Source organism: Trematomus bernacchii, unplaced genomic scaffold (assembly GCF_902827165.1).
Source record: "Trematomus bernacchii unplaced genomic scaffold, fTreBer1.1, whole genome shotgun sequence".
Taxonomy (NCBI): Eukaryota; Metazoa; Chordata; class Actinopteri; order Perciformes; family Nototheniidae; genus Trematomus; species Trematomus bernacchii.
In genome coordinates, this window is record NW_022987800.1 from 27,391 (window position 1) to 50,595 (window position 23,205).

Consider the following 23,205-nt stretch of genomic DNA (forward strand, 5'->3'; position numbering starts at 1 on the left):
AATCAGTGCACACAAATTCATACTTTGTTATATTTCCTTTATTATTTTTGGAGTGATGTACTCTTTGTTGTGTTCTGATATACTCCTGCCAATAGGGGGCGCAGTGTAACCATAGTAACATACAATGTTGAGAGAATAACTGTATGCCCGGGAGTTGATGCTGTGGCGGTTAAGCATGAACAACAGTAAAGAGCTTAGTACCCGTATCCTCTGTCCCTTGCTTCATTCATGTCTTTTTACTAATACACAACACTCTTCTCACTATCTTCAGCAATAAAGCAACACATGGTATGTTGTCTGTATGATTTCCCAAACTTTAACTCTCCTATCGAGTGTTTTTGAGACAATGTGAAGCCTGTAAAGCTTTCTATAATTCCTATTTTATTCCTGCATGATTGTTGTGGAATAACTCAGAAAATCACACACTTTGAAATATTGTCTTGAAATGTTTTCCTTTGCAAAAGAACCAGCATTTCACAAATAGGGTTGATTTATCTACCTGTATATTTGTGTTACCAAAATATCTTAAAAACTGAATGATTGAAACTCAGTAGAAAAAAACGGACAAAAGTAATGTTTTAAATAATAGAAGTTTGCTGATAAAATGGTGACAACTCATCGATTTATTCATTTATTTGTACAGATTTGAACATATACTTTTTTATAAATGATTCCTAAAACGTGTTACAATGTAAAGACAGATGAATTTACCCTTAAAAAGTTTACATTGAAATTGTACCCTTACTTTTGCGGTCATATTAATAAAATAGGTGGAAATTTGTATTATCAGAATTAGAGCAACATAGAATGCAGTACAGACACCATTATGTGTCATACTAACTTATATTTTACATGTTATAAAGAATCCAAATACATTCGTCATACATTTTTATATAATTACACCTGTTTATATAAAATTAGATTAGACATTTTGTAAATGTTGTACTTTTCCCAAGCATATTATGTAATGAAAATGTTGAGAAAATATAACGTACAAATCACAACTTCAACCAAACAAGATTGTTTTATCTAAATTAAAATAGAAATACACAGACAAAAAAATCAAACAGGGAAAATCCCAGTCCCAGCCGTGTTAGAGTCCGGACATATTGTAGTTGCTCTGTGTAGTTGCTCTATTTAAACTTCCGCCTACTTCAGCTCACACAACTCAGCTGTTTCACCAGGATTGTGTGGAAGCCAAAACCCAGGATAGAGAGGCTGAGTGAAGGTGGTCTGCTCTCTGTGGAGGAGGGTCATGGTGTCAGACACGCTGTAGAAAGAGAGAGAACCTGCTCTGTGATCCAGGTACACTCCTATTCTGGAGGACGGAGGGCCTGAGACGGAAGTAGAAATAAGTCGATGGTAGAATATATATTTACCGCGAATGTTACAATCTAATGCCCAAGATTTGTTATTACATCCAAATACACATTCATTAAATGTCCCAGTTCTGTTAATATCCTTGTATGCCACTGCTATAAAAGCTCTCCCGCTCCACTCCACCTCCCAGTAACAACGTCCAGTTAGACCCTCTGTACTCAGGACCTGCCATCTTTCAACAAATCTGTCTGGGTGAGCAGAATATGACTGATCTACTTTCATTCGTGTTGCTTTCCTGTTCCCGTCACTCAATGACAACTGCCTCTGTGCTGTATTTGGATCCAATGTGATTTGACGAGAATATGTCCTGAATTCAGCTCTGGTTCTGGGCTCTGCTTGGGTCATTAAAACATCCACTCCAGTCACTGCCAGAGAGATGTTTTCCCACTCCTCAGTCACAACACCCTGCAGTTTATCTCTGGTCTTTGACACCGCCGCGGTCACGTCCTCAAATAAGCGCAGAGGACAGATATCAATGCTGGGTAAGTCTTCAGACTCACTCAGACGTGACAGTGAGGGGTAGTTGTTTAGGAAATGCAGGTGGTCCTCGGTGTGAGAGAGCTGCAGCAGCTCAGCGTCTTTCCTCCGCAGCTCAGTGATCTCCTGCTGCAGCTTCTCCTCAAGATCTTGAGCTTGACTCACTTGGGTTTTCTGCTGGGATCTGATCTTCTGCTTCACCTCAGAGCTTCTTTTCTCAATGAGATGAATGAGCTCAGTGAAGATCTTCTCACTGTCCCTCACTGCTTCATCAGCAGAGCCATTGATAGCCTCCACCCTCTGTTGAAGCGCCTTGACGTCTTTCTCTCTGTCCTGGGCTCTCTGTTGGACTTTTCCCCGGCTCACCCCGAGCTCCTTCTGCCTGTCAGCCCTCTCTGCTGCAGCGGAGACGGTGTCATGGCCTTTGTGGTCATCCATGGAGCAGAGATAACAGATGCACTGCTGATCAGTGCGGCAGAAAATCTTCATCACCTCGTCGTGACGAGAGCAGATGTTCTCCTGAAGCTTTGAGGTGGCTTCAACCAACTTGTGTTTCTTTAATGGAGCTACATCAAAGTGAGGTTGGAGGTGTTGCTCACAGAAAGAGGCCATACACACCAGACAGGACTTGAAGGCTTTCAGCTTCACCCCGGAGCAGAAATCACAGACCACATCTCCAGGTTTTGCAATGGAAAGATCAGGTGAAGCATCTTGAAGCCCTGTTTTCTTCAGTTCCTCCACTAACTCTGCAAGCATGGTATTTTTCACCAGGGCAGGCCTCGGTTTTGAAGCTCTGCCTGCACTGTGGGCAGCTGTAGGTTTTCCTCCTCATTCTCCTTACCCCAGCAGTCTTTAATACAGCTCATGCAATAACTATGCCCACAGGGAATAGTTACCGGATCCTTTAGAATATCCAGACAGATCGAACAGCTCCGTTTTTCCCGACCCAAACTCACTTGCTGCGCCATTTCTCCTCTACGACAGTGAATGTCAGTAAGTTTCACTTTCTGTTTCCTGATGTTCAATCACTGATCTACAACGTATGGGATTTGCAGCACTTACACGTCACCACGTGGTGCTTACACCCATCTTTAAACTGTCAAATCTGTGAAAGGGGAGGAACAACGTCTGAGCTGTGTAGACTTTGAGCAGGAGGAGCCTCGGATAGCCAGTAAATGAAGTCGACAGTGGGGAGGCGAAGTCAAACCTAAGCATTACAAAAAGTGAAAAGACTACAAGAATGCTCCTCGCTCCTCATACGTTCTACTTAAAAAAACATCCGAACTCGGACCGTTGGATTCAAATTTTTGACCGTTAGGAAGAATTCCTCCCCTTTATTCGTTGCCAACATTTTCAAAAACAGTAAATATATTTAAATTGATAACAAATCACAATATAAATGCATATATTTTATTTTTGTAATCGTCATATCTTTTTCTAACAGACCGGTAGTGGTGTTACACCGACTGTTGACGGTGTAACACCACACTGGAGAATACGCTTGCATCCCTTCATTGTAAATTGTTTTTTAGCTCCGTTTATTCTCCTTTAAATATCTTTAATTCATCGTAAATTAGTTGCAGCGGAGACAGCGATGATGACAGCAGCTGTAAACGGAAGGTGGCTTATGTTTACAGCCCGGAATACATCCAGACTTGCGATAGTTTATCCAAAGTACCAAACAGGGTGAGTTACCTTGAAACGTTAGTTCACTGTGAGGCGTTTTACTCACTGGTTCTGCTTTGTTGTTATCATTTTCAATATTTAAATGAAATTCTCTGCTCATTTCCAGGCAAGTATGGTCCACTCACTGATAGAAGCCTACGGACTCCTTAAACACATGAGGTGAGTGAAGCTAATGTTGGTTTCTTAGTTTAACAGAGCTATTAAAACACATTTTAATAACAGAGAAATAGCATCACATAAGGTTGCTTTACAGACGAACAAGAAGTATGTTTACCTAGGTGCTTCCTGTAGTGCTAACCTTTTAAAAGTACTCCTTAAAATCAAGTGGATGCTGATAAATAACTTTTCGTCAATGTCTTTGATTTACTATTTTTAAGCTGATCTTATTACTTATCTTTTTAGGTGGAGCTAACTCCTTGTAAAACGACCTCAGTCTTTTAAGGATTACACTTTGCTGCCCTAACCACATCCCTTACAACCATATACAAGTCTATTCATCCTCCCAGTAAATATCATGGATGTTTTTGGAAAGAAAAATGTAGAAGCTTCTATAAAATTACACAAAACCTATAGCTGTAATCCAAATACTTCTTAAATATTGAATGTTGTTAAGATGTAGCTGTCTTACTTTTGGCTTTTTTGTCACTGGATTTTTATTGACAAAGACTTCCTCTGCCACTGTTTGCTTATACAACACTAAAGCCTGCACCACTCATTATTTTCTTTTCATTCCCCGCAACGTCGTTAAACCTCAGGGTAGCGACCATCGAGGACATGGCCAAGTTCCACACAGACTCTTATCTGGATCATCTTCACAAGATCAGCCAGGACGGAGACAACGACGACCCGCAGTCCGGAGACTACGGCCTGGGTGAGAAGAGCCACGAAGAGCCTCTACACAATCCCATTTGTTATCAGAATCTGTTCATTTGAACCACCTGAAATGCTGCTTTGTATGAATTTAGTAGAGTTTCTAATGAGAAACTACCTTTTAGGCTGAGATCATTTTATATAAATGACAATGTATGCAGTTTATTGTGAAGGACAGCAAATTCAGGTTACAGGAGAACACTCAACACATTTTCTGTCTCAAATTAATCTTTCACATTCACTACAGACAGATTTATGGAAGCATTAGATGAAAAATAAAGGGTTTCAAGTGGAAACAATTACTGCTATATGACTTTTTGAGAAGAGCTATGCAGTTCTGCTTTGTCGCCAACAGGGGGCACTATAACACAAGCTTCAAAAACAATAATAACAGCTTTATTACAGGCCAAGAAATCCATATATTGAATAGAAAAAGATGTCTAGTTTCCCCACAATGTATTCCTGTGAGTAAGATAAGATAAGATAGACCTTTATTAATCCCTGTGGGGAAATTCAGGAGTTTAAACAGCAACACTGGAGATTGAAAAACAGCAGATTCACACAAGATAGATCACACAAATTATTACAATTAAAGATACAATTATATTCAGGTAAGTAACTGTTAAAATAAGAAATGAATTAAATGAACATATAAGACGTCTTGGACTGTCACAGTATAAAATTCACTGTCACCATGTGTCACTGATTTCTGAGACACTTGAATTAAATGAAGCTCAGCGCAAGTTCTTTCAGGAAGACTGGGTATATATACATTCACTCCGCAGCTGCATATAATCAGCTCATCACGGGCGTTGTCTATAACCCATTACATTCACCTCATTCTCCAGCAGCCAATCACTGTGCTGCAGCCAAACTTTAAAATGGTTCTCCTCTCTCCTTTAGTCAGCTGTGATTTCAGGTTGTCATGCTGCGGCCCGCCTCCTCCCCATCCACCTCCTTTCATCATATCCAGTGCCAGGAGAGTTAATCCAAAGACCTCATCACACCTCCTCTTCATCCCATCTCCTCATCAAATCCAGATCTTCAGCATCATCACCAGTGTCTAGACCCCGGGGGGTTCCCTATATGCTCACGGCTGCATTTCCCCCTTTAGATATATGATTTCAGGATCGGGGTCTAATCGCCAAAGACTTAACATTTATCATATGACATGTGTCAATGAATGTTCTTTAAACAAAATGAAGTCTCTCCTGATTGAACTGTGAATGAGCAACACATCATTATTTGTTTCTTTACCAGGTCAAATGTCTGCTTTGAAAAAGGACTTAATCTCTCCTGCTCCATGTTTAAGGGGGCCTATGTTCCTCAAGCTTCTGCACTTTAACGTTGCTTTTTAAAAACTGACACGTTATTGACATTTATATTCACATTTAAGTGTCTAACTTGGGTTTTTCCTTTTGCACTTAAAAGCACCAAGTCTTTAAATCAACATAAAAAAGTGTATGTATTCAACATTCAACAGCGTTAGCTCCCAGGAGGTGTTGCTGGTGGAACAGGGGCTAGTTCCACTCATTTCTGTAAATCCATACAATCTTTGACCTTTGATCTTGGTACTTATTTTAATGTTAATTCATATTCCCAAAAATGTCTTTGGCTTTTGGGAAAGACAGTTCAAAAGATGACTAATAAACAACAACAAAAACCTAAAGTCAAATAATCATTGGTAGCTGGATAATGTGTAAACCAAATCCTGGTGATCAACTCTTTGTTGGATTTTTCATATTTTGTGTCAATGTGATTTTAATTAAGATGTCCTTACCTGTAACAGTAATTATTTATTCAACTTAGAACATGGAAAGAACATGTGTAATCTTATTAGGAAGACTGATGAAAGAAAATGTATTGAGATACAATGTTAATGACACATTGTTTGACATGGTTAAGATTTGAGTAACAATTAAAGCAGGACTTTAACATCTGAACACTTTTGTCCTATTATCGGAGATATTCGTTTTTCAGACTTGTTTTAAAGAGCGAGTTATCAGTGCGACTGATTTTGTCAGCATGTAAAGAGTCGCCTCAGAGCTCCCTGTGTACGTCTGTTTCACTGAGTAGCTCTGAGCTCTTATTTAAATGATTTGGGATAAGGTGTAGGAACGCATGTCATGTGTTGTGTCTCGTCAAATGTGTTAGTTGTGTTTATGTATTTTGTCATTTCCTGTTTTATTTTGTACTTACCTCTTGTCTTTCATTTCAGGCCCTGTTTCTTCCTCCCCCTGTGTGTTTTTCCCGCCATCATCAGTGTCTGCCCCGCCCCGGATTGTTTCCACCTGTTCCCACTCACCTCATGTTTAAATAGTCCTGTCTCTCCCCTGTCCTGTGTCAGTTCGTCTTGTTTGTTTCCCCGAATGGTCGTGCCAAGCCTCAGCTTTGAAAGGATCGCTTTTCACTCATGTCAGGTTTTGTTATTTTTGTTGGCTTAAGTTTTTATTAAGTCCTCTTTTTGTTATGCTAGTTTTTTCCTCCTTGTGAGCGCCTTTTGTTATTTCCACCACCTACTCTGTTAAGAGGGATTACCTGCACTGTGAAAATAAATATACTTTTTTTATATTCAAGACTTTGCCTCTGGGTCGTGCATTTGGGTTCATCAGTTTGTGTCGAGGTCCTGACATCATGCAAAGTACTTTTTTCTTTCTGACCGACATTTGAACTGAACTGACATTTTGGATATGGACCTCCGAATGAAGACAACACAAAAGGGATACGGATGTTTATGGAAGTTGGTTTACCTAAAGACTCAATAATATGCCTAATTTATACTAATTCCTGTCATTAAGCTGTAAGTTAAATCAGTGCACACAAATTCATACTTTGTTATATTTCCTTTATTATTTTTGGAGTGATGTACTCTTTGTTGTGTTCTGATATACTCCTGCCAACAGGGGGCGCAGTGTAACCATAGTAACATACAATGTTGAGAGAATAACTGTATGCCCGGGAGTTGATGCTGTGGCGGTTAAGCATGAACAACAGTAAAGAGCTTAGTACCCGTATCCTCTGTCCCTTGCTTCATTAATGTCTTTTTACTAATACACAACACTCTTCTCACTATCTTCAGCAATAAAGCAACACATGGTATGTTGTCTGTATGATTTCCCAAACTTTAACTCACCTATCGAGTGTTTTTGAGACAATGTGAAGCCTGTAAAGCTTTCTATAATTCCTATTTTATTCCTGCATGATTGTTGTGGAATAACTCAGAAAATCACACACTTTGAAATATTGTCTTGAAATGTTTTCCTTTGCAAAAGAACCAGCATTTCACAAATAGGGTTGATTTATCTACCTGTATATTTGTGTTAACAAAATATCTGAAAAACTGAATGATTGAAACTCAGTAGAAAAAAACTGACAAAAGTAATTTTTTGAATAATAGAAGTTTGCTGATAAAATGGTGACAACGCATCGATTTATTCATTTATTTGTACAGATTTGAACATATACTTTTTATAAATGATTCCTAAAACGTGTTACAATGTAAAGACAGATGAATTTACCCTTAAAAAGTTTACATTGAAATTGTACCCTTACTTTTGCGGTCATATTAACAAAATAGATGGAAATTTGTATTATCAGAACTAGAGCAACATAGAATGCAGTACAGACACCATTATGTGTCATACTAAATTATATTTTACATGTTATAAAGAATCCAAATACATTCGTCATACATTTTTACATAATTACACCTGTTTATATCAAATTAGATTAGACATTTTGTAAATGTTGGACTTTTCCAAGCATATTATGTAATGAAAATGTTGAGAAAATATAACGTACAAATCACAACTTCAACCAACAAGATTGTTTTATCTAAATTAAAATAGAAATACACAGACAAAAAATCAAACAGGGAAAATCCCAGTCCCAGCCGTGTTAGAGTCCGGACATATTGTAGTTGCTCTGTGTAGTTGCTCTATTTAAACTTCCGCCTACTTCAGCTCACACAACTCAGCTGAGCTTCCAGAAGGGTTTGAAAGCCCAAACCCAGGATAGAGAGGCTGAGTGAAGGTGGTCTGCTCTCTGTGGAGGAGGGTCATGGTGTCAGACACGCTGTAGAAAGAGAGAGAACCTGCTCTGTGATCCAGGTACACTCCTATTCTGGAGGACGGAGGGCCTGAGACGGGAGTAGAAATATATCGATGGAAGAATGTATATTTACCGCCAATGTTACACTCTAATGCCCAAGATTTGTTATTTCCAAATGCACATTCCTTAAGTGTCCCAGTTCTGTTAATATCCTTGTATGCCACTGCTATAAGAGCTTTCCCGCTCCTCTCCACCTCCCAGTAACAACGTCCAGTTAGACCCTCTGTACTCAGGACCTGCCAATAACCACCAAATCTGTCTGGGTGAGCAGAATATGACTGATCTACTTTCATTAGTGTTGCTTTCCTGTTCCCGTCACTCAATGACAACTGCCTGTGTGCTGTATTTGGATCCAATGTGATTTGACGAGAATATGTCCTGAATTCAGCTCTGGTTCTGGGCTCTGCTTGGGTCATTAAAACATCCACTCCAGTCACTGCCAGAGAGATGTTTTCCCACTCCTCAGTCACAACACCCTGCAGTTTATCTCTGGTCTTTGACACCGCCGCGGGTCACGTCCTCAAATAAGCGCAGAGGACAGATATCAATGCTGGGTAAGTCTTCAGACTCACTCAGACGTGACAGTGAGGGGTAGTTGTTTAGGAAATGCAGGTGGTCCTCTGTGTGAGAGAGGTGCAGCAGCTCAGCGTCTTTCCTCCGCAGCTCAGTGATCTCCTGCTGCAGCTTCTCCTCAAGATCTTGAGCTTGACTCACTTGGGTTTTCTGCTGGGATCTGATCTTCTGCTTCACCTCAGAGCTTCTTTTCTCAATGAGATGAATGAGCTCAGTGAAGATCTTCTCACTGTCCCTCACTGCTTCATCAGCAGAGCCATTGATAGCCTCCACCCTCTGTTGAAGCGCCTTGACGTCTTTCTCTCTGTCCTGGGCTCTCTGTTGGACTTTTCCCCGGCTCACCCCGAGCTCCTTCTGCCTGTCAGCCCTCTCTGCTGCAGCGGAGACGGTGTCATGGCCTTTGTGGTCATCCATGGAGCAGAGATAACAGATGCACTGCTGATCAGTGCGGCAGAAAATCTTCATCACCTCGTCGTGACGAGAGCAGATGTTCTCCTGAAGCTTTGAGGTGGCTTCAACCAACTTGTGTTTCTTTAATGGAGCTACATCAAAGTGAGGTTGGAGGTGTTGCTCACAGAAAGAGGCCATACACACCAGACAGGACTTGAAGGCTTTCAGCTTCACCCCGGAGCAGAAATCACAGACCACATCTCCAGGTTTTGCAATGGAAAGATCAGGTGAAGCATCTTGAAGCCCTGTTTTCTTCAGTTCCTCCACTAACTCTGCAAGCATGGTATTTTTCACCAGGGCAGGCCTCGGTGTGAAGCTCTGACGGCACTGTGGGCAGCTGTAGGTTTTCTCCTCATTCTCCTTACCCCAGCAGTCTTTAATACAGCTCATGCAATAATTATGCCCACAGGGAATAGTTACCGGATCCTTTAGAATATCCAGACAGATCGAACAGCTCAGTTTTTCCCGACCCCAAACTCACTTGCTGCGCCATTTCTCCTCTACGACAGTGAATGTCAGTAAGTTTCACTTTCTGTTTCCTGATGTTGAATCACTGATCTACAACGTATGGGATTTGCAGTACTTACACGTCACCACATGGTGCTTACACCCATCTTCAAACTGTCAACACTGTGAAAGGGGAGGAACAACGTCTGAGCTGTGTCGACTTTGAGCAGGAGGAGCCTCGCATAGCCAGTAAATGAAGTCGACTGTGTGTGGGTTATACAACTCGCCTTCATTCCAGGAAAAGGAGTGGTTTAAGAGTTGCAATCTGTCGTTAACCCCTTAGTTAGTCTGCCTGTCAGATAACTAAAGAAAACTGTGGATCTTAAAAGGTTAGACAAGATCTTTACACGTCTTGAAATCATGTCAACCATATTTACAAGGCACATCAATGTCTGTACCACATAAAATAACGATATTTTCATGAAACAGCAAATATTTAGAGAATACAAAATAAGGCACACAGGAATCAATTCTAGCTGATAATCAATACACGTCATGTGACGTTATGCACTTTTCTAACAATATCTAATAAGATAGTTTGAAGTAATATGTTACAAAGTGTATTTCATTGGTTGCTTCTGATTTCCATTCTCCCTCCATCTGTATTAAGACGTTACAATCTTATGTTATTTTATTTTTGATGATGATACATTCTGTTTTTGGTATTGGTATAAAGGGATTTTAGTTGAGTTTATGGCTGACATGACGCCTGTTTTACATTCTTGTGTTTGAGTTTTTTTTTTACAGTCTTTGTGTTCGATTGGTTATGTTTGTTTGTATTACTCGTTTTTTTCAAGGCTTTTTGATGCATATGATGAGGGGGAGGCTGAAGGGATGCTGGCAGGATGCACTGTTTTCTGAGCAGTCCCTCTTTCACAATATATAGGCAACACTACTACTACTACTACTACTACTACTATTACTACTGCTACTACTACTACTACTACTACTACTACTACTACTACTACTACTACTACTACTACTACTACCACTACCACTACTACTACTACTACCACTACTACCACTACTACTACTACTACTACACTACTACCACTACTACCACTACCACCACCACCACTACGACTACTCCTACTCCTACTACTACTACTACTACTACTACTACCACTACCACTACCACTACCACTACCACTACCACTACCACTACTACTACTACTAATCAGAATATTAATAGTATACATTAGCTTATAGACCACCATCTGGGAGGTGTATTTTTTTTTTAAATTACCAATTTCTATTATTTTATTGCAGTGGAAAGGGCCAAGCTTCCCCTTTATAAAACTGTTGAAAATCGCTTAAAATGAACTGCAAACAAATATGAATAGTGTCTCTGATGCACGTTCTTTTATATAAATAAATACATACAAATACATATTAATTTCACTGTATTCATTGGTATCAGTTATAATACATGTTTTATTTTGAGTTTTGAACCGGAAATGCTATTAATTGTTGTAAATAACTTGACACTAGTGTAGGTTACTCCACTGAATGTAGTTTGCACACTATTGTACTCAGAATTAAAGTCATACATCAAACTTGTACATCATTACAGATATTTAAGAATAATATAAAAGCTCAAAAGTGCATAACTGTGTGCTGTCAAATTTAACTAGGAAGTCAACTGAATTAAAAACAGAACGAAACAGCCTTTCTCCAACTTGTACATTTAGAGGTTTTACACATGCATAATCCAGATCCAGCATTAGATGATTAGTGATTAATAAAATAAGGAGAAAATATTGAGTCGATGTGAATTAAATGTGGTTACTACAACTCAGCAATTTCTTTTTTGTTTTGTCTTGTAATTTCAATTTCAGTTTATTTGATTTGATCTATGTTTCTGATCTAGGTTTGTAAATGAATAAATGAATACAAAAATAAAACCACTGTTTTTAGCGTCCTCTAGCGAAAAGCAAGGACGTCATATATTTGTCCACATTTTATAAACATACTTTAAACTTTAATAAACCTTATCAACCAAAGTCAATTGGAAACGAATGGTCGTGCCAAGCCTCAGCTCAGAAAGGATCGCTTTTCACTCATGTCAGGTTTTGTTATTTTGTTTATTTTTGTTGGCTTAAGTTTTTATTAAGTCCTCTTTTTGTTACGCTAGTTTTTTCCTCCTTGTGAGCGCCTTTTGTTATTTCCACCACCTACTCTGTTAAGAGGGATTACCTGCACTGTGAAAATAAATATACTTTTTTTATATTCAAGACTTTGTCTCTGGGTCGTGCATTTGGGTTCATCAGTTTGTGTCGAGGTCCTGACATCATGCAAAGTACTTTTTTCTTTCTGACCGACATTTGAACTGAACTGACATTTTGGATATGGACCTCCGAATGAAGACAACACAAAAGGGATATGGATGTTTATGGAAGTTGGTTTACCTAAAGACTCAATAATATGCCTAATTTATACAAATTCCTGTCATTACGCTGTAAGTTAAATCAGTGCACACACATTCATACTTTGTTATATTTCCTTTATTATTTTTGGAGTGATGTACTCTTTGTTGTGTTCTGATATACTCCTGCCAATAGGGGGCGCAGTGTAACCATAGTAACATACAATGTTGAGAGAATAACTGTATGCCCGGGAGTTGATGCTGTGGCGGTTAAGCATGAACAACAGTAAAGAGCTTAGTACCCGTATCCTCTGTCCCTTGCTTCATTAATGTCTTTTTACTAAAACACAACACTCTTCTCACTATCTTCAGCAATAAAGCAACACATGGTATGTTGTCTGTATGATTTCCCAAACTTTAACTCTCCTATCGAGTGTTTTTGAGACAATGTGAAGCCTGTAAAGCTTTCTATCATTCCTATTTTATTCCTGCATGATTGTTGTGGAATAACTCAGAAAATCACACACTTTGAAATATTGTCTTGAAATGTTTTCCTTTGCAAAAGAACCAGCATTTCACAAATAGGGTTGATTTATCTACCTGTATATTTGTGTTACCAAAATATCTGAAAAACTGAATGATTTAAACTCAGTAGAAAAAAACGGACAAAAGTAATCTTTTAAATAATAGAAGTTTGCTGATAAAATGGTGACAATTCATCGATTTATTCATTTATTTGTACAGATTTGAACATATACTTTTTATAAATGATTCCTAAAACGTGTTACAATGTAAAGACAGATGAATTTACCCTTAAAAAGTTTACATTGAAATTGTACCCTTACTTTTGCGGTCATATTAACAAAATAGATGGAAATTTGTATTATCAGAACTAGAGCAACATAGAATGCAGTACAGACACCATTATGTGTCATACTAAATTATATTTGACATGTTATAAAGAATCCAAATACATTCGTCATACATTTTTACATAATTACACCTGTTTATATCAAATTAGATTAGACATTTTGTAAATATTGGACTTTTCCAAGCATATTATGTAATTCAAATGTTGAGAAAATATAACGTACAAATCACAACTTCAAACAAGATTGTTTTATCTAAATTAAAATAGAAATACACAGACAAAAAATCAAACAGGGAAAATCCCAGTCCCAGCCGTGTTATGGCGCATTTCCACCATGGCGCGGAGCGCGGTTTAAGCGTGCCGTGTCGTGCCGTGCCCGTTTTTGGTTGCGCTTCCACTAGGCCTAGGTACGGCCCGGCCCGGCCCGGGGCCACTTTTTCACCTCTTTTCTGGCCCGACAAAATTGTGGTTCTATCGGGGCCAACAAACAGGGCTGAGTCGGGCTGAGTATGCTAAACTAAACTTGCTCTATTTAAACTTCCGCCTACTTCAGCTCACACAACTCCGCTGAGCTTCCAGGACCTTGCCAAAGCCAAAACCCAGGATAGAGAGGCTGAGTGAAGGTGGTCTGCTCTCTGTGGAGGAGGGTCATGGTGTCAGACACGCTGTAGAAAGAGAGAGAACCTGCTCTGTGATCCAGGTACACTCCTATTCTGGAGGACGGAGGGCCTGAGACGGGAGTAGAAATATATCGATGGTAGAATGTATATTTACCGCCAATGTTACACACTAATGCCCAAGATTTGTTATTATATCCAAATCCACAGTCATTACCTGTCCCAGTTCTGTTAATATCCTTGTATGCCACTGCTATAAAAGCTTTCCCGCTCCACTCCACCTCCCAGTAACAACGTCCAGTTAGACCCTCTGTACTCAGGACCTGACGTCTTTCAACAAATCTGTCTGGGTGAGCAGAATATGACTGATCTACGTTCATTCGTGTTGCTTTCCTGTTCCCGTCACTCAATGACAACAGCCTGTCTGCTGTATTTGGATCCAATGTGATTTGACGAGAATATGTCCTGAATTCAGCTCTGGTTCTGGGCTCTGCTTGGGTCATTAAAACATCCACTCCAGTCACTGCCAGAGAGATGTTTTCCCACTCCTCAGTCACAACACCCTGCAGTTTATCTCTGGTCTTTGACACCGCCGCGGTCACATCCTCAAATAAGCGCAGGGGACAGATATCAATGCTGGGTAAGTCTTCAGACTCACTCAGACGTGACAGTGAGGGGTAGTTGTTTAGGAAATGCAGGTGGTCCTCGGTGTGAGAGAGCTGCAGCAGCTCAGCGTCTTTCCTCCGCAGCTCAGTGATCTCCTGCTGCAGCTTCTCCTCAAGATCTTGAGCTTGACTCACTTGGGTTTTCTGCTGGGATCTGATCTTCTGCTTCACCTCAGAGCTTCTTTTCTCAATGAGATGAATGAGCTCAGTGAAGATCTTCTCACTGTCCCTCACTGCTTCATCAGCAGAGCCATTGATAGCCTCCACCCTCTGTTGAAGCGCCTTGACGTCTTTCTCTCTGTCCTGGGCTCTCTGTTGGACTTTTCCCCGGCTCACCCCGAGCTCCTTCTGCCTGTCAGCCCTCTCTGCTGCAGCGGAGACGGTGTCATGGCCTTTGTGGTCATCCATGGAGCAGAGATAACAGATGCACTGCTGATCAGTGCGGCAGAAAATCTTCATCACCTCGTCGTGACGAGAGCAGATGTTCTCCTGAAGCTTTGAGGTGGCTTCAACCAACTTGTGTTTCTTTAATGGAGCTACATCAAAGTGAGGTTGGAGGTGTTGCTCACAGAAAGAGGCCATACACACCAGACAGGACTTGAAGGCTTTCAGCTTTACCCCGTAGCAGTAATCACAGACCACATCTCCAGGTTTTGCAATGGAAAGATCAGGTGAAGCATCTTGAAGCCCTATTTTCTTCAGTTCCTCCACTAACTCTGCAAGCATGGTATTTTTCACCAGGGCAGGCCTCGGTTTGAAGCTCTGCCTGCACTGTGGGCAGCTGTAGGTTTTCTCCTCATTCTCCTTACCCCAGCAGTCTTTAATACAGCTCATGCAATAATTATGCCCACAGGGGATAGCTACCGGATCCTTTAGAATATCCAGACAGATCGAACAGCTCAGTTTTTCCCGACCCAAACTCACTTGCTGCGCCATTTCTCCTCGACGACAGTGAATGTCTGTAAGTTTCACTTTCTGTTTCCTGATGTTGAATCACTGATCTACAACGTATGGGATTTGCAGTACTTACACGTCACCACGTGGTGCTTACACCCATCTTCAAACTGTCAAATCTGTGAAAGGGGAGGAACAACGTCTGAGCTGTGTAGACTTTGAGCAGGAGGAGCCTCGCATAGCCAGTCAATGAAGTCGACTGTGTGTGGGTTATACAACTCGCCTTCATTCCAGGAAAAGGTGTGGTTTAAGAGTTGCAATCTGTCGTTAACCCCTTAGTTAGACTGCCTGTCAGATAACTAAAGAACACTGTGGATCTTAAAAGGTTAAACAAGATCTTTACACGTCTTGAAATCATGTCAACCATATTTACAAGGCACATCAATGTCTGTACCACATAAAATAACGATATTTTCATGAAACAGCAAATATTTAGAGGATACAAAATAAGGCACACAGGAATCAATTCTAGCTGATAATCAATACACGTCATGTGACGTTATGCACCTTTCTAACAAGATCTAATAAGATAGTTTGAAGTAATATGTTACCAAGTGTATTTCATTGGTTGCTTCTGATTTCCATTCTCCCTCCATCTGTATTAAGACTACAATCATGTGTTATTTTATTTTTTATGATGATACATTCCGTTTTTGGTATTGGTATAAAGGGATTTTTGTTGAGTTTATGGCTGACATGACGCCTATTTTACATTCTTGTGTTTGAGGTTTTTTTTTACAGTCTTTTTGTTAGATTGGTTACGTTTGTTTGTATTACTCGTTTTTTTCAAGGCTTTTTGATGCATATGATGAGGGGGAGGCTGAAGGGATGCTGGCAGGATGCACTGTTTTCTGAGCAGTCCCTCTTCCACAATATATAGGCAACACTACTACTACTACTACTACTATTACTTACTACTACTACTACTACTACTACCACTACCACTACTACTACTACCACTACTACTACTACTACTACTACTACTACTACTACTACTACTACTACTACTACTACTACTACTACCACTACTACCCACTACCACTACCACTACTACTACTACTACCACTACCACTACTACCACTACTACCACTACTACTACTACTACTACTACTACCACTACTATACTACTACTACTACTACTACTACTACTACTACTACCACTACCACTACTATTACTACTACTGCTACTACTACTACTACTACTACTACTACTACTACTACTACTACTACCACTACTACACTACCACTACCACTACTACTACTACTACCACTACCACTACTACCACTACTACCACTACTACTACTACTACTACTACTACTACTACTACTACCACTACTACTACTACTACTACTACTACTACTACTACTACTACTACTACTACTACTACTACTACCACTACCACTACTATTACTACTACTACTACCACTACTACTACTACTACTACTACTAATACTAATAAGAATATTAATAGTATACATTACCTTGTAGACCACTATCTGGGAGGTGTATCTTTTTTTTAAATTACCAATTTCTATTATTTTATTGCAGTGGAAAGGGCCAAGCTTCCCCTTTCTAAAACTGTTTAAAATCGCTTAAAATGAACTGTAAACAAATATGAATAGTGTCTCTGATGCACGTTATTTTATATAAATAAATACATACAAATACATTTTAATTTCACTGTATTCATTGGTATCAGTTATAATACATGTTTTATTTTGAGTTTTGAACCGGAAATGCTATTAATTGTTGTAAATAACTTGACACTAGTGTAGGTTACTCCACTGAATGTAGTTTGCACACTATTGTACTCAGAATTAAAGTCATACATCAAACTTGTACATCATTACAGATATTTAAGAATAATATAAAAGCTCAAAAGTGCATAACTGTGTGCTGTCAAATTGAACTAGGAAGTAAACTGAATTAAAAACAGAACGAAACAGCCTTTCTCCAACTTGTAAAGCACATTTAGAGGTTTTACACATGCATAATCCAGCATTAGATGGTTAGTGATTAATAAAATAAGGAGAAAATATTGTGTCAATGTGAATTAAATGTGGTTACTACAAATCAGCAATTTCTTTTTTGTTTTGTCTTGTAATTTCAATTTCAGTTTATTTGATTTGATCTATGTTTCTGATCTAGGTTTGTAAATGAATAAATGAATACAAAAATAAAACCACTGTTTTTAGCGTCCTCTAGCGAAAAGCAAGGACGTCATATATTTGCCTACATTTTATAAACATACTTTAAACTTTAATAAACCTTATCAACCAAAGTCAATTAACTTTAAATGCATTAAATATGAAAGTGTGGCCTTAATTAATCTAAAGCGGCACTTAAACACTTTTAAAACCTAAGCTATTATTACAAAAAGTGAAAAGACTACAAGAAATCCCAGAATGCTCCTCGCTCCTCATACGTTCTACTTTTAAAAACGTCCGAACTCGGACCGTTGGATTCAAATTTCTGACCGTTAGGAAGAATTCCTCCCCTTTATTCACTGCCAAAATTGTCAAAAACAGTACAAATATTTAAATTGATAACAAATCATAATATAAATGTATATATTTTTATTTTTTTAATCGTCATATATTTTTCTAACAGACCGGTAGTGGTGTTACACCGACTGTTGACGGTGTAACACCACACTGGAGAAGACGCTTGCATCCCTTCATTGTAAATTGTTTTTTAGCTCCGTTTATTCTCCTTTAAATATCTTTAATTCATCGTAAATGAGTTGCAGCGGAGACAGCGATGATGACAGCAGCAGCTGTAAGCGGAAGGTGGCTTATGTTTACAGCCCGGAATACATCCAGACTTGCGATAGTTTATCCAAAGTACCAAACAGGGTGAGTTACATTCATGAAACGTTAGTTCACTGTGAGGCGTTTTACTCACTGGTTCTGCTTTGTTGTTATCATTTTCAATATTTAAATGTAATTCTCTGCTCATTTCCAGGCAAGTATGGTCCACTCACTGATAGAAGCCTACGGACTCCTTAAACACATGAGGTGAGTGAAGCTAATGTTGGTTTCTTAGTTTAACAGAGCTATTAAAACACATTTTAATAACAGAGAAATAGCATCACATAAGGTTGCTTCACAGACGAACAAGTATGTTTACCTAGGTGCTTCCTGTAGTGCTAACCTTTTAAAAGTACTCCTTAAAATCAAGTGGATGCTGATAAATAACTTTTTGAATTGACTAATTTAACTTTGTAACATAACCATGATGTTCTGAAGGAAACTGATGTGTCTGTCAAACTGGAGTCAATGTCTTTGATTTACTATTTTGAAGCTGATCTTATTACTTATCTTTTTAGGTGGAGCTAACTCCTTGTAAAACGACCTCAGTCTTTTCAGGATTACACTTTGCTGCCCTAACCACATCCCTTACAACCACATAAGAGTCTATTCATCCTCCCAGTAAATATCATGGATGTTTTTGGAAAGAAAAATGTAAAAGCTTCTATAAAATTACACAAAACCTACTGTATAGCTGTAATCCAAATACTTCTTAAATATTGAATGTTGTTAAGGTGTGGCTGTCTTACTTTTGGCTTTTTTGTCACTGGATTTTTATTGACAAAGACTTCCTCTACCACTGTGTGCTTATACAACACTAAAGCATGCACCATTCATATTATTTTCTTTTCCTTCCCTGCAGCGTCGTTAAACCTCAGGTAGCGACCATCGAGGACATGGCCAAGTTCCACACAGACTCTTACCTGGAGCATCTTCACAAGATCAGCCAGGACGGAGACAACGACGACCCGCAGTCCGGAGACTACGGCCTGGGTGAGAAGAGCCACGAAGAGCCTCTACACAATCCCATTTGTTATCAGAATCTGTTCATTCACTACAGACAGATTTATGGAAGCATTAGATGAAAAATAGAGGGTTTCAAGTGGAAACAATTACTGCTATATGACTTTTTGAGAAGTGCTATGCAGTTCTGCTTTGTCGGCAACAGGGGGCACTATAACACAAGCTTCAAAAACAATAATAACAGCTTTATTAAGGGTAACTTTTCTTCTCAGTGCCCTAAGCTAAAGTATAATCTTCATAGCAACTAACTGTCCTTTCACATTGTTTTTGTACTTTGCTTGAGATTGCAATACAGATAAAACACACCCTCACCTCACCTAACCCTTAATCGGGTGGGAATTATTTAAAAATCCCACCATGGTTTGTTGTTCTTGGAGCAGCCCATGCTTCTCTCAAGTTTACTTTTCTAACTTCAGACCAATCCTCAAGTTCACCCTCCTTGTTTTCCTTTCCTTGACTCGTTCCCTAGCTGTCTCCCTCCTTGTTGTTATTCGCCCCCATCCCTCATGGCTCCTCTTGATGTCCTCGACTGATCCCTCTGTCGCTTCCTCCTTTTGTTTTCTGCACACCTCTCCCAGGTTCATCCTTCCGTCTTGATTGAGAAATGTCTCTCTGTCATTTATTTTACATCAGTCTTTTGTTTCCATCCATAATGTTGACTTACCTCCCTAATTTCTGTCTCCCTCATTTCCTATTATCTCACCCATGTCTGTTTTGTCTAATTTCTCATTCTCCTCTGTTTCCCATTTCTCCATCTAACTACTTCCTTATTATTTTAATTCCCAGCCCTTCAAATAGATAAATCAACTGAAAATCTATGCACATATATTTTCTGTTTTATTTATTTATTGTTTATTTAACTCAGGGGTGGGGAACCTTTTTCCTCTCAAGGGCCATTTCAATTTTTGCAACATCCTCCGAGGGCCGTACAAATTATTGACCTCTGCTTAAAAATACTAAAATCACAGCCCATTCATTTGGCCTTTCTTTCATGCTGTGCAAAGAAAAAGCAACCTCTTAATCCAGATATCTCACCATGACTCGCGCATGCATGCACGTGCACGGTTGTGGCATGACCACCAAAACAGAAAGATATTGACACAAGATGTGTGCAAATGTATTTAGTTTCCTATCCATGTGGACATGATTTAAGGGGGGGGGGGGACCTAACTTCCTCTAGGGGGCTCCGGGAAGATTTTTTTTTAAATGTTGAAGTTAAAAGCATCAATCTGGTGCACTTTGAGAGCAACATGAAGAGATCTATGGATACATCTCTCAACATCCATATGAAACAGAACTGTAAGCAGATTTTATTTTTCTTTATGGATATTTCACAAATCACTCCCCTCTCAAACTGTATTCTTGTTTATTAATAACAACTTTTACTGTCATATAGTATTTTACACCTGTTTACTTTATTCTCTTATTTTTTTATAACTATAATGATCATATCAAGATGTGCCTTTACCTCACTGGTCGTAGAAGCTTCTTATATTCGTTAGCATAGCTAGCTAATCAGATGCTAATAACAACAAAGTAATTGACTGTATGATCAGTATGACCGATGAACAGACGCCACTGGGCTTTCAACTAAAGACACAGCCACGCAAAAACTGCGGCATGTGTACGGCTCCTTATAGAGTGGCGAAGTCACGCCCACTTACTTCCGGGTAATGGGACCTTATTTCGGAAAAATTATGCATTGAAGTCAATGGGGAGAGAAAACTTATCTTTCGATCCCGTTTGAATTGTGCCATGAATTACACATATGATGTTTGTCAATCTTAAAAAACCATTTCCATGTCAAAAAAGTCACAGTTTGTCGTAAAACTGTTGAAATATAAGACTATGAAAAATACGTAACTAGAAAGACTACAAATCCCAGAGTCGCGCAAGTGATGTCACGATTGTTTTCCTCCGCTAAGATAAGATAACTTTAACAAGATGCCTGTGTGCTTAGTACCAGGTTGTTATTATACCAGCAATGGGTCTTGCTCGTTCTTTCGCTTCCCGTCTTCCCGACTTTATATATACAGTCTATGTTCCCGTCTGATGAAAGGACTAGGAGTGTCTGGATCAAGCTAGCTAGTAGCTAGCACGTTAGTTAGCATTACAGCCGTGTCATTTTTATTAGCCTTAACATGAAGTAACATGAAGTAACCCAACATGTTAAACAGTAATAGTAGTAGTCATATTTCGTGAACCCTTTGAATAGTACTGTCACCGGTGTGATCATTCTATAATACACAATTTAAGCCCGGGGGAGAAATGCTAACGCTAACGCTAGCGATCTTCTCTACTTCATGCTATCTGCACAAATGGTTGACATTAAACATTAAAACGACCAGGCAGTTCAGAGAGAAGGCAGGCAGGCAGCTTTGCATGACATTCTTCAGGACGTGTTTCATTGTGGTGATAGTGAGGGTAGCCAATCGTTTTGTTGACAGTAGTGACGGCCATCTTGGTGACGTGTGTTGTTCTGTGAGACCAGAGATGTAGTTCATTGAGCGTTTCACACAAACAAATGTGTTACTTCACAGTTTTACGACACATTTTTTTTTTTTGACTTGCAAAATTATCTTTTAAATTGACAAACATCATATGTGTAATTCGTGGCACAATTCAAACGGGATCGAAAGATAATCTTTCTCTCTCCATTGACTTCAATACATAATTTTTCCGAAATAAGGTCCCATGGAGGTCCACCGGAAGGGGAGGGACTTCGCCACTCTATGGGTACTGCCATTTCTGAAGTGCCGGCCCGGAGCGGCGTTCTGGTGCTCTCCGTCAGAACTGCACCGCTGTCAGACGAGACAAATACCACGTGATGACACGTTAGGCTCGTGTTGTGTTCAAGGAACCTGACCTTGGCCAGGAAAAACAGGCACTCTCTTGTTTAATTATGTTGCGGTCTAGATTTCTTTAATTTTTTTCTTTTTTGCGTGTGTTAATTAATTACCTCGAGGGCCGTACCAAATGGTCTCGCGGTCCGTATACGGCCCAGAGGCCGGAGATTCCCCACCCCACTCAATTGCATATTTTGATCATAAAAACCTGATTTATGTTGCAGTTGTCTAAAAACACTGCTAAAAATGACTTTACATATAATAAAACTCAAAAGAAAAAGCAATAAAAGACACAAATAAATAAAAGGAAACATGAGGGAAACAGAAGAAGTGATTTACATAAAAGAACTGTCTTTAAAAAGTACGTTTTAAAGGATAAAAATGATCTTGCCAGCCAAATTACTCCAGCAATTATCTTTTAAGTCAACATGTCAATGTATCCTTGGGCAAGATACTTAACCCTGAGTTGCTCCCGATGGCCAACGGTGTGTGAATGTTAGGTCCTACTCTAGGTAGGGTACACTGCTCTGTATGAATGGGTGTGCATGGGTGAATGACATGTAGTATGTAAAGCACTTTGAGGGGTCTTAAAAGACTGGATAAAGCGCTATATAAGTACAGTCCATTTACCATTTAACTTTTTTTCATGTGTTTCTCTCTGTCCAGGTTACGACTGTCCCGTGGTGGAGGGGATTTATGACTACGCGGCAGCAGTAGGGGGCGCTACACTGACAGCAGCTCAGTGTCTGATGGACCAAAAGTGTGAAGTGTCTGTAAACTGGGCAGGAGGCTGGCACCACGCCAAGAAGTAAGTCTTCAGACAGAAAATATATGGACATTACTAACTACATACAAGAGTCCTCATCAGTTCCTGTTACAGCCTGATGATGTCATGTTAATGTTCTGATGATGTCATGGTAACGTTCTGATGATGTCATGGTAACGTTCTGATGATGTCATGGTAACGTTCTGATGATGTCATGGTGTCACGTTCTGATGA

The 23,205-nt window shown here is 39.4% G+C and overlaps 2 protein-coding genes and 1 long non-coding RNA gene across 4 annotated transcripts in view; 2 read left to right on the plus strand and 1 right to left on the minus strand.

The window, feature by feature from the left end:
- Positions 1–1,018: 1,018 nt before the first annotated feature.
- Positions 1,019–15,550, minus strand: LOC117497947. The gene is given in 6 exon segments (XM_034149981.1): positions 1,019–2,637; positions 2,639–2,675; positions 2,677–2,871; positions 8,371–9,029; positions 9,031–10,022; positions 13,836–15,550. Coding segments are annotated over 6 exon segments (5,043 nt in total). The 5' UTR covers positions 15,508–15,550; the 3' UTR covers positions 1,019–1,149.
- Positions 3,099–3,704, plus strand: LOC117497944. The gene is made up of 3 exons (XR_004557513.1): positions 3,099–3,219; positions 3,435–3,543; positions 3,650–3,704. It is a non-coding gene; the product is annotated as an uncharacterized LOC117497944 (long non-coding RNA).
- A 2,605-nt stretch (positions 15,551–18,155) lies between the features above and the next one.
- The window catches only part of LOC117497961 (histone deacetylase 8), a 34,681-nt gene continuing 29,631 nt past the window's right edge, over positions 18,156–23,205 (plus strand). Inside the window, exons 1-4 of one of the 2 annotated variants that reach the window (XM_034150003.1) lie at positions 18,156–18,381; positions 18,491–18,543; positions 19,199–19,329; positions 22,872–23,013. In XM_034150003.1, the coding sequence (XP_034005894.1) occupies positions 18,265–18,381; positions 18,491–18,543; positions 19,199–19,329; positions 22,872–23,013 (443 nt within the window). In that variant the 5' untranslated portion in view covers positions 18,156–18,264. The remainder of the gene's footprint in view (positions 18,382–18,490; positions 18,544–19,198; positions 19,330–22,871; positions 23,014–23,205) is intronic. The other variant, XM_034150004.1, reaches the window with a different exon arrangement.